Genomic DNA, 16,955 nt, shown 5'->3' with positions numbered 1-16,955 from the left:
ACCCACCCAACACAGGCCCCCCCCCCCCCCCCCCCAAAAAAAAAAATTCTCATTCACTTCTATGGCCATGTTTACATCTGAGCATCATGTCGCCTGTAGCAGAACGCCTGTCGTTTTGTACATATACATGTTCTTTTTTGGCAGATTCTACGCTTCTTGGGCCCTGATTGTGTGTATCCATTTGATACAAGCTGTACTTCTTTCCTTCCATGTGTGTTCGTAAAGAAAAAACACTGAAAAGAAAAGAACTGCTTGCATATGCAGTGTATTTACAACAACTATCCTTTAACTTCTGGCTGCTGTCCCGCTGTTAAGGGATATCATTTTGACATATAAACACAACTATTGTACCTACAACTAACAGTTCAGATAAACATAATTCTGAACAGGGCAGCCAAAGTTCCAACATCAGAAAGGCCTTTTTCACATAGGCTGTCCGATTGGGTCCCCTGTCAATTTGTCAGGCAGGCCTGATGCCCAATAAACGGACGGGCATCCATTTGCACCCGGTTACCCCTGACTCCGGTCAGGTCCTGATAAACTCTGTTCCATTTCGCCAGACCTGATCATGCCGGATTAGGGGTAATCTGATGTAAACAGACACGTCTGTTTACATCCGATTCCCCATAGACCAACATGCGGTCTGGTCTGGCAGTTTTAGTTCTTTGCGATGGAGGAGAAAACTGGACAGATGCAGATGTCACATGGGTGACATCCGATCCGTACTGCTCCGATCAGGAGGGGATCTGTGCATGCATGATTTAATACGTTTCTTTGCACAGGTAGACAACCTCGTTTTCTGTGCTGACATTGACTCGTGCTACATATAAAAAATGATGCATTATATTTAAATTAACATTATGCATTTAAATGTGTTACAGTGATTCAAATTTAATTTTATATTTCTCAAGATTCTTATGTGATAAAAGTCCTTCTGAAATTATATTTGTGTTCAGCTTGAAGCGGTCTAGAACAATCATAAAAACATTTTGTTGTGATTGAAGCACAACTTTTGAAACTGTTTCCTTTCCTAATTACACAAACTATAAAAAAAAAAATGATAGATGTTCTTATGCTGGGTTCACACCTGGGCGTACAGAATATGCGCGTTTCGTGCCGCGCGGTTTACGGTAAAAGAAATGTGCGAAAAACGCGCGTTTACAAGGGCTATCGGGCTGTATCCTAATGGATACGCGCTGCAAATACGCCCCAAAGAAGCTCCTGTACTTCTTTGGGCGTAGGGTGTTTTTAAGCGCGTTCCTACTCGCTGTAAAAAGCCCAGGTGGGAACCATGCCCATAGGCAATTATTGGTTTTCACATGTTGAGCGTTTTACAGCGCATAGGAACGCGCTGTACAACGGCCAGGTGTGAACCAGGCCTTACTCTTCCCACTCCACTAAAAAATGTGTTGTTGAAGTCTTTGACCCTATGGAAGATAATTTTTTTGCTTCCTGTCTCAGTGACCACCATCTCTGGGACAGACAATAGAAACTTGGGAAAGTTTATTTCTCTTACCATCTCTATCCAAAACACAAAAAAAATTACTACTACTTTATTTCTACTTTACTGTCCAGCTAAAATAAGCAATTGGCAGCAGAGTAGCATTTCCTCATTAACATGAGGCGACAATAGTAAAAACAGGCATAACATAGTGGAACATTTAAATGGTAAAATCATTTTCTTAATGAAGAGTTCAGGAAAGTGATGTTGATCCTTTCTAAACAGCTCAGTTTTTCCACGAATATCTGGAAACACAACTTGGCTATACTGAGTAGAATCTGAAAATCTTATTTAATGCTTGAATGTTTTCAGCAAACCACCGATGTACATAAGACTGGTACCCCAGAAACCATATTATTATTATTATACTAGAAACCCTTTAAGAAATAACTCTTAGATGCAGGTAATCTATATCTGACAATCAGAATGTAATCAATAAGCCGAAAAACAGCATCATTACATAATGTGACGTCAACTGTGTTACTGATGCCAAGGAAGACAGAGTTGGGGTTGAATAGGGTATAGTGATTTAATAGGGAACAAAATAAAACGTGACAGCAAAGCTTGCTAGAACAGCATACACTAGGGTCAGACAAATCCCCGGCGCCAGGCAGCCAATGCTCCTCAAAAGTTACAGCTGGCGCCATGTTAATTTTAATGTACATATTAAAAGGTACATTTTGCTAGCGTGGATGTAGCCTAAATGCCCCGTAAGGTCCAAATAAAGACAGACAGTCTGATCAGGTAGCAAGACTGTATACATTTATATAATTATTTATTATTGGTATTTTATATAGTGCCCACAATAAAGAGACAATTATTGTACAATAATGGTGGAGGAGGGAGCAAATTGTTTTTATGGTGAGGGCCCCTCTGCAGTTGTCTACGTAAACTAGACACAACCACCACATAGAACTGAATATGCAATCACAAGCAGAGTGTTCATACCCAGAACCGAACACTTTAAAATCTAACCATAATCATGTAGATGCTGTGATCTCTGTGAGGAAGGAGAATATCAATGAATAACCATTAGGTTCCATTCACACATATCGGTTGAACGTGGAACGAAAACACGCACATTTTAACATATGTGCAGATTCCGCACATTTGCGGCTACTAATATAGCCGTAATGCGCGGAATCTGCCCAAAATAACACGCTTGGACTTTTTTGTGCGCCGCGCGTTTTCGGATTGCGTGGACGACGCGCATGTGTGAACCAGGTACATTGAACTGTATTCATTTTTATGTTTAGCGCACTACCACACGCATTTGTACCACTAATGTGTGGACGGAGCCTTAAAGTGTATCTAAGCCCAAAATCCAAATGTAATATAGTGTAGCTTACCAGTTCTTAGATAGGGAGGCTGCATACGTTTTTGCTTTATTTTTATCTGGTAAGCCTGTGAATAACACATTTTCTGTTTGTGGGTGACTACTCTTACTCCTCCACTGTATCTATGGAAGGGGCTATGGTTGTTACACAGCCTGGACTTCAAACATTTCTTCCTTTGTTCATCTCCAGTACACAGTGGATGGGGAGATTAGTAGGTTACATATGGAGGATAACATTGTTTTAAGCTGTTTAAGTGATAAGAACATTGCATTTTTGAAAAGATCATCAGGTATTTTCTATACTTTGTGAAAATGTTCATAGCCAGGAAAAATTAAAACTAAAGCAGCCAGGTCATCTAAGGATCTAAGAAATTTTGTTCTTGTGTTTGGTATCTTTTAATTCACACATTGTCTATTTTTAAGCAAACATTCACATTCACAAATTTCTCAAGTGTAACAAGCGTATTTCTTTAGGCTACATTCAGAGTGGAGATTATTAAGAAGACAGCTAATTACATTAAAATAGCAGAGTGTTAAAACAATGTAAGCTCTATTGCTCTGCTGTAAAAATATGATTACCATATCTGCCTAATTAACATGGTAATAGAATGTTTTGTGGTCCTGTACATTCACTGAATTATGTTCAGCTCTTTCTTTCAATGCTAATGCCTTAATATATAGACTATTCTAGTATCCTTTGCGTTGTGTTGAAAGTAAGCTGTGAAGACAGGAACATATAAGCTTCCATTTCGCCTGGTTTTACTACCTAGATAATCAATAGCATGAACAAGCATGCAAGTCCAAAGTTCAAACTCTGCAGAGGTTAGTGACTGCGTGCCTGTTCCAGATCAGCTGCTCACCAAGTAGGGAAACCAGAATCCAGATGACATTGCCAGAGTCTACACCATTAAAATCATGCCAGGAATGGCAGCCCCTATGTCTATCCTCACACATTGGCTTTTGGACCACGTTTGGTGGGCATTGACCAAGTAAGTCAACTAATTTCTCATTTATCGCTGCCATTCAATAGAACGTTCACAGCACATGACCCTAAATAGTTAACAATCCAATGATTGAAAACCAACCCAAACTTTTGTCTTGACGGTCCAAAATAATAAGGCAATATTTTCAGAGGTAGAAGTGAAAGAAACATTTAAGAAGACTCTAATGGCTTCTATAAGAAACACAGTCAGTTTTTCTAAACATGACAGTAGTCCTAACCCTTTCACAATCATTAGATAAAAGCCTTGGCTTCAGATACACTGAAAGTTTTACATGTATAATTTTTCTCTGGTTTTTTTTTTCTTTTAATTATTTTTTATTTGTATCCAGTGGCTGAATCAGGGGGGCCTTATCTATTCCCCCGCATGCAGCAACTGCTAAGAGTGATCCAATATGCACTCTGTCAACAGAAGCTGATCTATATTACAGTTATATGTTGCTGCAAGGGGAGGCAAAGCAGATTTAATCAGAAATTACTCCTTCCAAAGATGTCTTAAGATTGCCTAAAACAACTCTGTTACTACCTAAAATAAAAATTTAAAAACCTACCCTGTAAAATGAGAGTTTTAATACTTACCTGTCCCCTGTCCTTGAGGCCAATCTTCACTCTCTTGAAGAACAGCCGTTGCCAAAGGATCTTCTACTTCTAACCCATTTCCATGCATTTCAAATGCCCAGTCCCCTGCTGCATGCTGTGGATCCACCACAGCATGCAGCAGAGGGTAGTGGCAGTCACAGTTATGAGCAGGCTTGGGTGAACTCAGGAGAACTAGGTTTGCACCAAGCCCTGGCTCATCTGTAGACAGAATCAATTTAAATATGTTGCTATCAAACCAATGTCATCCATGCAACTAGAAAATGGCTAAAGGATAATTAATTACTAAAAAAAAACACCATACACTTACAGAAAAAAATCTTCCTCCTCATCAGAGTCCCCTTCTAACAAATTCCGCTGTGGAAAAAAGGAAAACATAAATTATTAGAGAGAGCTGAACCTCCAAATGGCATGTGTAGCATATAGGAAAACTACTCATACACATCTCCTAAGGGCCCAACCCTAAAACAAAACAAACAGTCAGAAGACTGGTGAATGGAGAGAGTAGAATATAGGCGGAAACTTGGGTCTTTGAGCTGGGTTACAGAGCTGGGATGGTAGACATCAAGGACTCATGAGGAAAGGAGAGACTCCCTGGATCAGACTATATGGATGACCATGAGGAATGAAAAGACTACGTGAAACAGACTGTATGAGTGACCATGAAGAAAGAATAAACTCCCTGGATCAGAATGTACGAGTTATCATGAGGAAAGAAGACACTTCCTGGATCAGAATGTAGTGAGTGATCACAAGGAAAGAAGAGTCTCCCTGGATCAGACTCTATGGATGACCATGAGGAAAGAAAAGACTCCCTAAAACAGATGGTATGAGAGTGACCATGAGGAAAGAAAAGACTCCCTTAAATTGAGTGTATGAGTGACCCCGAGGAAAGAATAAACTCCCTGGATCAGGCTGTATTGAGTGACCATGAGGAAAGAAGTATCTCCCTGGATCAGACTCTATGGATGACCATGAGGAAAGAAGAAACTCCTCACGTCATATTGCATGAGTGACCATAAGGAAAGAAGAGACTGCCTGGGTCAGAATGTATGAGTGACCATGAGGAAAGAAGAGACTGCTTGGATCAGAATGTATAAGTGACCATGAGGAAAGAAGAGACTGGCTGAATCAGACTGTATGAGTGATCATCGGTGGACCACCCACCCAAAGACCCCACAGGCACCAAGGGAGACTGGGAAAGGGGCGCAGAAGTACAGGCCGCGCAAAGGGGAGACTTGGGAGATGTCCCTGAAGAGAGGCCGCAGCCCTTACAGGGTTCGATCTGTTCCCTGTGTCCTTCAATGAACGGGAGAGAAAGAAGAAACTGCCTGGATTAGACTGTAACAGTGACTATGAGGAAAGAAGGAGACTCCTCAGATCAGACTGTATGAATGACCATGAGGAAAGAAGAGACCCTCTGGATTAGACTGGATCAGTGACTATGAGGAAAGAAGAGACTCTTTAGATCAGATTGTATCAGTGACTATGAGAAAAGAGACTCCTTAGATCAGATTGTATCAGTGACTATGAGAAAAGAAGAGACTCCTTAGATCGGATTGCATGAGTGACCATAAGGAAAGAAGAGACTGCCTGGATCAGACTGTATTATTGACCATGAGGGAAGAAGAGTCTCCTTGGATCAGACTGTATCAGTGACTATGAGAAAAGAAGAGACTCCTTCGATCGGACTGCATGAGTGACCATAAGTAAAGAAGAGACTCCCTGCATAAGACTATATAAAACAGCCTCCCCAACAATGCTGAAATAAACTGGTATAGCAACATAGTTGTTCTACACATGGAGAACCTCTCTAAGATGTGAAATGTATTACTACTAGCACAATATCTAATATAAAAATCATTTGTAGATACCGTTTAAAAGAAACCATCAAATGTAAGCCAGGAATTCATGGCACAAGTGGCACAAAACCCTCAAAGCGATATACAAGTAACAACATCTTGGGAAACAATGCTCCGAAGCATTTCCTCCCACATCCTGCCCCAAATACTTTTAAGTCTTCTCTCATCTTCACATCATTCTGTTTCTGGCTCCACATGTTTCAGTATCGGAACATTTCACTTCATCTGTAGTCAGGCTTCTGTATATTCTACAAAACTGCTACTGCAAAGGCTGCCAGTTCAAAATAATACCAATACAAAATGGTTATTACTTTGTGCTTGCTGTCAGCACTGTATGCAACAAACCATGACAACTGTCAGTATGCTATTTCATTCTCTGTTCTTTATCTATTTGTTTCAATTTTCCATTTATGGCAAATCTTATTTCTGCGATCAATGTTTACAATATTGCTACACAGTTTAGGCATAGATATTACAATAATGTAATTATAAAGAAAACTAAATGCCAAAAGCAAACCATTGGGTCACAGACACAATACACAACAAACAGATAGATTACAGCATATTTGGTCCAAAATGGAACCAGCTTAGGGGATTTAAAATGGCTTTGTACATTATACCTTTTATTTTTAAGCCATCCGATTTCATGTTTTATGTTGTACCGGATTACAGCCATTATCTGATTAATTGCTATTTTGCAAATCTCCAGTACAACCACCACGCACAGCAGTACACATTCCATGGGTTTGATTGTTTACAAGCCATTCCATCTCTACCCAGTTCAAATCCAAAAGGCATCCTAGACAATGAGGTAAAAACTGGCCATAGTAATTTCCCCAGTCAAACACACATAGCATATGAACTGGATTACATTACTAACTTTGTGCTGAACTGCCACCACCCAAAACAGAGCCACATGTGCCAATTCTAGTCACCAAATAGAAATGCAGTTTTGTCACCAAAATGAATATGTATGAAACAAAAACAGGACTGTTCCATCTGGGGCAATACTTCATGGAAATTGAGCATAATATTTATAAGTGTGCTCCTTTACTTGGTAAACAGATTATTTCACAGGTCATCCAGCTTGTAAAATCCAGACCCAAAATCAAAACTACTGTAGCAAAGTGAACAAGCTGTCTCTAGAATCCTTCTTTTGAAAAACATATGACAGGAATGCAGAAGGTTTAAAAGTTCATGAGCACTTTTTTCAGGTGTGCTGACTGCCTGGTTCTTCAGATATGACTAACTATGTGGGAAGTGAGAAGAAGGAAATGTTATACGGGATTGAAAAGCTGGTGATACAAACTATAATATATGTAATATTAAAGTGACACTAAACTCTGGAGTTAAGTCTTAAAAATGCATACAAGTGCCTTAACTATTAACAAAAATGTATCTTATTTGTGTATCACTTGGCTGCAGATCAATACAGATGCTCAGTACTTTGTTGGGCCACGAGACGGCTCCACGAGATGACTTCGTTGGGCCACCTCGTGACTCCACGAGATGTTGAAAGGTGATGCGAGGAATCTGACACTGCACTGTCGCCCTTCTGTTGTCTTGTACCAGTCTTGCCACTCTTCGTTCTGCCCTAACATTGACTAGTCGCTGACGGCCACAATTCGCACGTTCAGACCCAGATTTTCAGCTGACAGTCCAGTCTTTAAACACTTTAACAACAGCTGCTCTTGAACATTTAACGAATTCTTCTGTTTTGCTGATACTCGCTCCATGGCTCCGAGCGCCAACAATCATCCTACGTCCAAAGGCTGTTCAATCGCGTTGTTTACCCATATCTTCAGAAAAAAAATCACTTCTACTGTCGTGGTAAACAACCTGTTTCCCTATTTATAATGGTCTGGCCCTCTAGCAACTTCAGTGCGAAATGATAGCTAATTTGCCTACAAGCGTCAGGTGGTCATAATAAACTAACATTTTGAAGACCAATATAAAAACTGGATTCCAACCATTTCCTGGTGCCAAGAGCCTATGAAGCCTTCTAGCTTCCGGAGACAGAAGCATCAGGGGATGCAAAGTTTTACAAAATAAGCTATCACAGAGAAAGCCTGATGCCATCATTCTCTCTTGCAACCAGCAATGTACCTTATCTGACACTGTGATTTCTTGGCCAACAGCGCCTGCCGTGATGTCATTCAGGACATAATTTATATTTAAAAGGTATGTGACCACTGAATACACATAGTAACATAGTATGTAAGGTTGAATAAAGACCAAGGTCCATCTAGTTCACCCTATGTATGTCAGTATGTAAGTGTGTGTGTGTATTTATCTTACTCTAACACTTCCCATATCCCTGTGGATTCTGTAAAAGAAGAAACTCATCCAGAAGTCTCAATGTTATTCGCAGACACCACCGCCTCTGGTAGGGAATTCCAAACTTTCACTATTCTCACAGTGAAATACCCCCTACAAATTCTAAGATTGAACCCCCTCTCTTCTAACCTCTTGTTGGGTCTGTGGTCCCCATTGATGATTTTGAAAAATGCAATATGGTCCCCTCTTAATCGCCTCTTTTCTAAGGTGAATAAGTTAAGATTTTGAATGCGGTCATAACACAGGCCTTCAATCTCTTTAATTTTGTAGCCCTTCTCTGAACCCTCTCCAGTTCCAGGACCTCCCTCCTGGGAGTCGGCAACCAGAACTGTACCGCATACTCAAGATGGGGCCGAACCAATGATTTATAAAGTGGAAGTATTACTCTTTGATCCCTTGCTACAATTCCTCTTTTAATACACGCCAGTACCTTGTTAGCTTTACTGGCTGCTGCTTGGCATTGCTTACTATTGCTAAATCTGTGACCTATGAGCACCCCCAGGTCTATTTCTATGTCTGACTTCCCTAATGTAGCACCCCCCAAGTAGTAGTTTGCGCACATGTTCTTTACTCCCATATGCATAACCTTACATTTTTCAACATTAAATCGCATTTGCCATCTTGTAGCCCATGCCTCAATTTTGCTTAGGTCCTGTTGTAGTGCGAATATCTCCTGTTTGGAATTTACTGCTCTGCAAAGTTTAGCATCATCCGCAAAAACTGAAATTTAGCTATTTAATCCAATCTCTATGTCGTGGATGACATGTTGTGGGGCTTTACTAATCCCACTGAAACCAACAATAGGGCAATATTCCTTACACTGACACCAACAATGGGGCACTATTAGTTCCACTGACACCAATGACTGGACACTATTCCTTACACCAAAACAAACAATGGTGCACAGTTCTTTCTCCCACTGACCAATGATCCTGGAGTGTGTTATTTTCTCAGTTACCACTGATTCCAAGTAATTTTTTACTCCCACTGACATAAGGTGTTTTTTGTTCTCACTGGTCACTGACCCCGGGGAAAACCTTTACTCCTAATGACCACAGCCAGGCCCCCCCAACAATCCGAAGCGCAGCGAAATGGCCCATTGTTTAAAAACTTTGAGAACCCCTAATTTTCTTTTAGACTTTGGGGCTGCTTTAGTAACTGACAAAGTGACTATGTATTGCACCGTGCCTGTACATTATATGGAATCAAATAACACAAATAAATGTTACCAATTCTATTTTGTGGTTATCCTATTCAGATTTAAAACAAATATATAGTAGAAACAAGAACTTACTCTTTCACTTTTAACTGATCCTGTTACTTCTTCATCCTTAAGGTGCCGCTTAAACTTTGGAGGCATTGTGTTGGATTACAAGAACACAGTAATGGAACAGGCGCTTTATAGATGTTCTCTTTTGTTTATTATTCAGCTATAGGGCCCTGCAAAAAACAGAAATTACAGTATAATAATAAATGAATAATATTGAGGTACAACAAGCGAAGTCAAAGCTGGTTCACCGCTATACCAAACCCTAGTGCCTACCCAGCAAGACAAAGCAAGTTCACGTTAATGGTAACTCCACCAGCTGCACATATTTGCCTTTGTCCCCCTGGCACAGCATTCAGTTGCTTCAAGCAAAGACAGTTAGCACTGAGTTCTAAGTTCTGGAAACATACAAAGGGCTAAGGACTGTTAGCCCACCCCTCCATAATATTCATCTAGTCATGCTCCCCCGCTGCTTTATTTGTCTGTAGGAATCCTTGAAACTACTGTCATGAAATAACTTTTTAGGTGCAGGTACAACTACCTGCTATGACCATTAGCCAGTGGACCTGAATTATTATGCAATAGCTTGATATTGGAAAGACAGTAATGGTATGCTGTAGCTAGTCTGATTTTTTTGCACAATTGCTTTAACATTTATAGTAGGATGTATGTAATTGGTATAAGCTATGATCATTGGTCAAATTCAGATGGCCGTTAGGATTTCATAGGGACTTTTTTAGATATTTCTGTCACTCAGATGTTCTCAGACTTGGCACAGTGCCTTGGTCATGAGGTTGTCTGTGGTTGTCTGGAAAAATCACGTGTTTAAACCAATACAATCATGTCTCGCACACCCCAAATTATGAAAGTATCATATAAATAGACCAAAAGTTAATATACAGTATATATGTCCAAAGCCTTATACTTTATGAATTGAAGCCATTTTGAAAACATTTTCCCTCTCAATACCAAATACTTCGTAATATAGGGGACAATATGACCTTCTCCCCTTCCTCCATATATGGAGTATTCAGGTCTGGGTGGTCAATCACCCGACCTCAATATTGACCCACGGAGGAGGGGAGAAGGTCATTAACCCAGTGCAAGGTCACTCCAGCAAGAGTAAGTACATATCTAAGCAGTAGAAAGGGTGGGCCAGTTTGTCCTACATGGGAAAATAACAGCACACTTTAGGTTTATTGATTATTTTGATCTTCACTGGAGTTCTGCCTAGAAGTACTGAAAAATATGAACAGGAGTGTTTTTCACATTTTGACTAGCTCCCTGTTCATTTTATGCTTTATTTTAAAGACCTACATCTCATGAAAAACATACAATTCACTTAAGGTACATATTAATGCTAACCGGATTAGGGATGAAACCAACTAATCGATTAATCAGTAATAATCGAGTGAGAATTGTTGTCAACGATTCTCATTATCAGTTATTTGATCTGGATCCCCTAGTTCTCTCCTCCGTGCTGGGAGCCAGTGTGCCATCTCTGTGGAGGGGACACCGACCCCTGCAACCAATGACCAGCAGTGAGGAGATCTCCCCTCAAACCTTAACTCACCCCCACTGCTCTGCAGCTCTCTCCTCCCGTTTGGGAGCCCGCGGCAGTCTGTGTCCCCTCTGATCTTCGCTGCTCTCTCCTGCCTGTATCGGCAGAGACAGCAGGGATTGGAGGGGACACAGACTGCTGCAGACGGTGCCCAGTGGGGAGGAAAGACTGGCTGCCAGGGCAGTAACTGTAACTCTGCAAATCAACACCGCCCCCTGTTCCATTCAACTGTTCCACTCCAATCCACAGTGGTCAGAAGCAATAGCCAGCCTGGTATTGATTATTTCAAATTGCAGTAGCCAATAGCAGGCTGGTTATTGCACCTGCCCACTCCCTGCTGACAATCAGCAGACTTGAGGGAGAACTTTCTTTTTTTTTTTTATCCGAATAATCGAAAAAATTAACGGCCAACTAATCGATTATGAAAATAATGGTTAGTTGCAGCCCTAAACTGGATGACATTTATGTGTGTTAGCACCGTGTACCAAAAGCAACTGCCATGATTTTTTTAAAAATTTAGAATATTATGGGGGAAATATATGAAAAGTGGAGCAGATGCTCATAGTAACCAATCAGCTTCAGTTTGTTTGCCTGAGTTCATCCAAGCCTACTCCAAACTGTCACTGCCGCCTCTTCCTCCCGACCCAATCAGTGGAAGCAGTTGTGGCGGGGGTATTCCCTGCCCCTTTGTGACATATAGCTGCGGGGTGGGGAATGCGCCTCTCTGTAACTGATTGGGTCAGAAGGAGGGGGTGGAAGTCAGAGTTTCAAGCGGGATGAGGCTGGGCTTGGTGTAAACCCATTTCACCCAAGCACACTCAAAAGTGTTACTGCCACCCCTTCCTTCCAACCCGTTCAGTTGCGGCAGGCGCAGTTATACATAACAAAGTGACGGGGAATGTCCCTGTGCCACTGACTGGGTGGAATGAGGTGGGGGGGTGTTGGATGGCTTCGGTCACAGTTTTTAGGTGAAATTGGTTCACACCAGACCCAGCCTCATCACTAGTCTCCACAAGGACAGGGTGGGTGACAACACGGGCGAACAATTGGCAGACAGTGTATGAAAATCATAACTGTCAGTGACAGCGCCAGGAGAAGATCGTGGTGTGTAATAATCACAATGAATAAAGCCAGGATGTTTACAGTGAGTAGCATTCATCCGTACCTAGAATAGACATAATTATTTTCACAGACATCATTATTTGAGTCAAAACAATCAACACTGAATGACTAAACTTGTCATGTCGCACTATATATGTATGGCTGGTTTTAGACTAGAGTTCTACTTTAACATGTGAATTATGACATCTGAGTGATTGGGATTACATGTACGAGACATAAAGATATTATACACAGCACTGTCTCCAAATCACAAACATTCACAATGCAAGGGTCAATCACCATTCATCAATAAAGTGTTACCAATCACAATCCTATAATCAGCTGACTGTACTGTAAGATTATCTAGCCGGCAACGATCATAACCCTTAATGTCAATTGTATACACAGACAGGAAATTGTATACACAGACAGCCTATCCTCCATTGAATCACAAAGAACTGATATCAAAGAAAGAATCGCGGGGCATTATACTGTAGCGAAGGCGTTGCCTTGGCTTTGTCAGACAATAGAAAAGGCGAGCGGAGTATTTGTAGCAATAATCCCAAATAATAAATATACCAGCACCTGTACACAAGACTCACAGCCGGGCCCGGGATGACGTCATCAGCAGGACGCAGCATCAAAAGAGCCAAAGAAAAATGGCCGCCGGGTGCGCAGGAGCGAAATACTAGAGGCCCAGAGAGACAGAGAGCGGCCATTGTTTGGTAGCCGTGACAAAGCATGACAAGAGAGTTTTGTTTTTGTTTTTATTTATAGAGCTCATACATTCTGTGATAGAGGAGGAAATAAAGACTACATAGACATAACACATTTCTTTCCAGTCATACTGGGGGATTAATGAAAACTACATGAAGACTGCTGGAGCAGAGTTTTTTTATGGCAACTAATCAGCTTCTCTCTTTAGTTTGTTCCACTAAGCTTTGAAAATAAAACAGAAAAGCTGATTGGTTGCCATTGAAAAACTGCACCAGATTCTGTCTGCTTCCGTTTTTATGAATTCCCCCCCATTCATGGCTGTATAGGAGTAAGGTTGAGATTCAGTTTTGCCTCATTCATAAATTCTAGATAATTTTCCAGGGCTTGATTTCCATGCCACATACTTATTGGACCATACCACATACTTATGTCTAATTTTGCGTGTGCAAATTTTGGGACAACCTATAATGTACCCTGTCTAGCAGATGCACAAGACCCAGTCATGGGGGAGAATGGGTAACCAAGCACCTTCACTCTCCCCATTCACACTTGCATTTTTGCATGGTTTTTGTGCTTCACACATAGGGTAACCTCAAAAAATTGTCCATCTTGTTTATCATGTTCAGGGTGCCATTAGTAATAAATGATACCGCAAATGCAACACAAGTTTTTCACACATTTTGTGAACATGTGCAGAATCGTGCCATTTTGTGCACATTCTACAGAAGTGTGAATAAGGTGTCACAGCAGCCATGACAGTGGGCCAGAACTGTTGTAGGAATAGGTGACCAACTGCATAGGAAGGGATTAGTGTAGGGCCTGCAGTCTAAGGTTACAGGTTTTCAAAATGACATCCAGGGACAATCTACCGACCATGCCCACTTTTAACCAGACCCTCAAAATCACCCCGTCCCCCTCCCTATCCACAAATCACCCCTATTTTTAATATATCTTCAAGTCATTGGTCACAGACTTTTTGGAACAAGAGACAGACATTCTTCAAGGTATCAAGGCATAAAAAAGAGACATCAAGATATTCATGCATACAAAAAAACACCGGTGGAGTGGCCAATAAACTGAGTGTTTCTTCTCAGTGTATGGTTTGTAGTGTCAGAGTAAAAATGAGCAACAGTAATCCCCAACATTGGCAGTAACAGTAACCCCCCAACATTGGTGTCATTGGCAGTAACAGTAACCCCCAAACATTGGTGATATTGGCAGTAATAGTAACCCCCAAACATTGGTAACATTGGCAGTAACAGTAACTCCCAGCACTGGTGTCATTGGCAGCAATAATGCCCCCATTCCCTCCTGCCAGCACCCATGTATTTCCTAAACCACAGGTACAACCCATCAACCCATCCAGCCGTGTTTCCCTCATGGCTCCCAGTCTCCCTCATCCTCTCTCACCATTATCTGTATATCCCCACCATCCTGACAACTCTTGTACCTCTGCCCTCAAAACAGAGACTGTTCCCAGCAAATGGGAACCGATGCAACCCTACTGTAGGCAGATGACTTAAATTAGATGTAAACCCTTACTGAAGGACATCTGGTTTAATTTAGAATTTAGCTAAATGCTGTGTATCTGACACAACTGCCTATATTTACTTGGCTAAAAAGGAGGTTTCATCCTTTGTTACATTTGATGATCTTTTGCAGCTACTTCCCATTCAAATGCACCACAGTGGTGGCTGCATGTTATTTCAGGACACGTTATTGTGATGCATGCATGCTATTTCAGGGCATTCATCACAGTAGTCTGTAATCTCTATTGGGAAAGCATGTGACAGGGTGATTTACAGGCAGGAGATTATGGGTGATAGGGAAAGAACATTGTCATGCTACAACACACATTTCCCATATAAGGTGTCAGAACCACGTACTTTAAAGGAGCATGAGTTGACGAGGTAGGCCTCTTGTGCAGCTCAAGTCCAAGAACCCCTGGAAATAGAAGAGGTGAACAAGGACAGGAGAGGCACGAGTACCAGGACAGCAGGCAAGACGTAGTTGGGGACAAGTCAGGTCAGCAACTTACAGGCAGTGAAGTAAAGAGCAGCACGCAGGAGCGTGGTCAGAAACAAGCCGAAGTCGAGGGAATCCAGAAGAGCAGAAGAATGGTCAGTCAACCTGAGTCAATTACCAAAAGAACAGGGTCCGGATGCTGGGTTCAGGATACAGGAAACCAGTCATCGGTGGTGGCTAGAATGTCACAGCCTTAAACAGCCCTTTTAGCACGAAAATCTTCAACACGCGTGTGCACACTTCCACACGCACACCGTGAAATGAGCACACCGATATGCACACGCCCGCACAATTTTGTGAGCCAAACTATGCCTACGCACATGCGCTGGTGCTCGTGCAGAATTTCGAGTACAAGGATCAAGTTTGGCTTCCAGCGACAAGACTTCATGTCAGTATCACCATCTATCATTTTCAGGTAGAGTAACAGTTTTAAAAAGATAAAAAAAATACTTTTGAAGTGTCCTTACCTTATTAAGGCTTGCAGGAGATTTTAGTGGTTGGGTTATGAATTGTGGCGACACAAACAAGGCAGGTGTTTTTTACAATAGAAATTACAGGAAGTATCTGACAAACAGTTCTAAAGAGCTGACCAGCAGCAGGACAGTACATGGACATGACTTGCTGGTCCACACTAAAACATGGATACACAAACAAGATAGGTGTTTTTCTAAACTAAAAATTACAGTGTAATTTTTCAAATACAATTCCAAAAAAATTGACAAGTGGCAGGAATGTATGTATATATACTATACTAGGTGGAAATATGGAGAACCTAACAGGACTGGTGTTTTTCTACAATAAAAACTACAGTATAGTATCTGACAAATTTCTGAAAAAATGACCAGCGGCAGGACAGTACATAAACATGAGCAGCTATAAAGGGGCAAAATGTGGAGACACAAGCAAGACAGGTGTTTTTCTACAATAAAAAATACTACATAGCACAGTTCTGGGAAAACTGTCCAGTGGCAAGGCAGATTTCCCTCAGTGAGAATGGGGCCAATTGTTGAGAAAGGAGGCACAGCATAGGTGTCTTTCCCAAAAATGAGAGCATCATCTGTTTTTTATTCCAGGGGATTAATTGCTTTTTTGGCAAGGGGAGGAAGAAGAAGTGCCAGGAGGCTGAAAAGTTGGCAGCAGCAACAGCGATAAAAAGAGGGAAAAGTATTTTCTTTGTAAAACGGATGGGAAATAGATTTATTGGTTTCATAAGCAACATCTACACTAGGTGATCAGTAGTCATCTGTGATCCAGGCTTAATTTATTTTAATAAACAGCGGCTGTTTATTATCAATGTTGTCTGAGGAGACCGGTGGTTATGCTTCACAGCCATAAATCGTCTTGCTGTGCAGAAGGCCCTCTCAGACATGACACTTGCAGCAGTGCAGGCCAGTACCTAGAAATCATATTAGGCCAGCCCTGGCCAGTGGTCCTTCCTAGGCACCCAACAGTGCATGGTGTCCTCACTTCTTAGCATTACATTGCCAGCCCTGAAAGCCCATTTAGTCACTGACCACCAGGCTCAGATGCTGCCTGTGACTGGTACCTCTAGCCAGGCCCAGCCTCTGTGTGTTAAAGAAGCCATCAGAGGCTGCACTGAGGCAGCCTCCGCTGTTACTGCTCCTTGATGGGATATCAGCAGAGGAATCCC

General features: G+C 41.5%; 1 protein-coding gene across 2 annotated transcripts in view; it reads right to left on the bottom strand.

The window, feature by feature from the left end:
* Positions 1 to 16,955, bottom strand: part of VAMP4 (vesicle associated membrane protein 4) — a 44,617-nt gene that overhangs the window by 21,174 nt on the left and 6,488 nt on the right. For both annotated transcript variants that reach the window (XM_018566840.1, XM_018566841.1), the window contains exons 2-3: positions 9,928 to 10,073; positions 4,745 to 4,791 (exon numbers count right to left, since the gene is read on the bottom strand). In XM_018566840.1, coding sequence (XP_018422342.1) covers positions 4,745 to 4,791; positions 9,928 to 9,993 — 113 coding nt within the window. In that variant the 5' untranslated portion in view covers positions 9,994 to 10,073. The remainder of the gene's footprint in view (positions 1 to 4,744; positions 4,792 to 9,927; positions 10,074 to 16,955) is intronic.

The sequence above is a fragment of the Nanorana parkeri genome, unplaced genomic scaffold (genome assembly GCF_000935625.1).
Source record: "Nanorana parkeri isolate BGI_ZX_2015 unplaced genomic scaffold, ASM93562v1 scaffold982, whole genome shotgun sequence".
Lineage (NCBI taxonomy): Eukaryota > Metazoa > Chordata > Amphibia > Anura > Dicroglossidae > Nanorana > Nanorana parkeri.
Note: the sequence above shows the minus strand (reverse complement) of the source record. Positions and strands in the feature narration are given on the sequence as shown.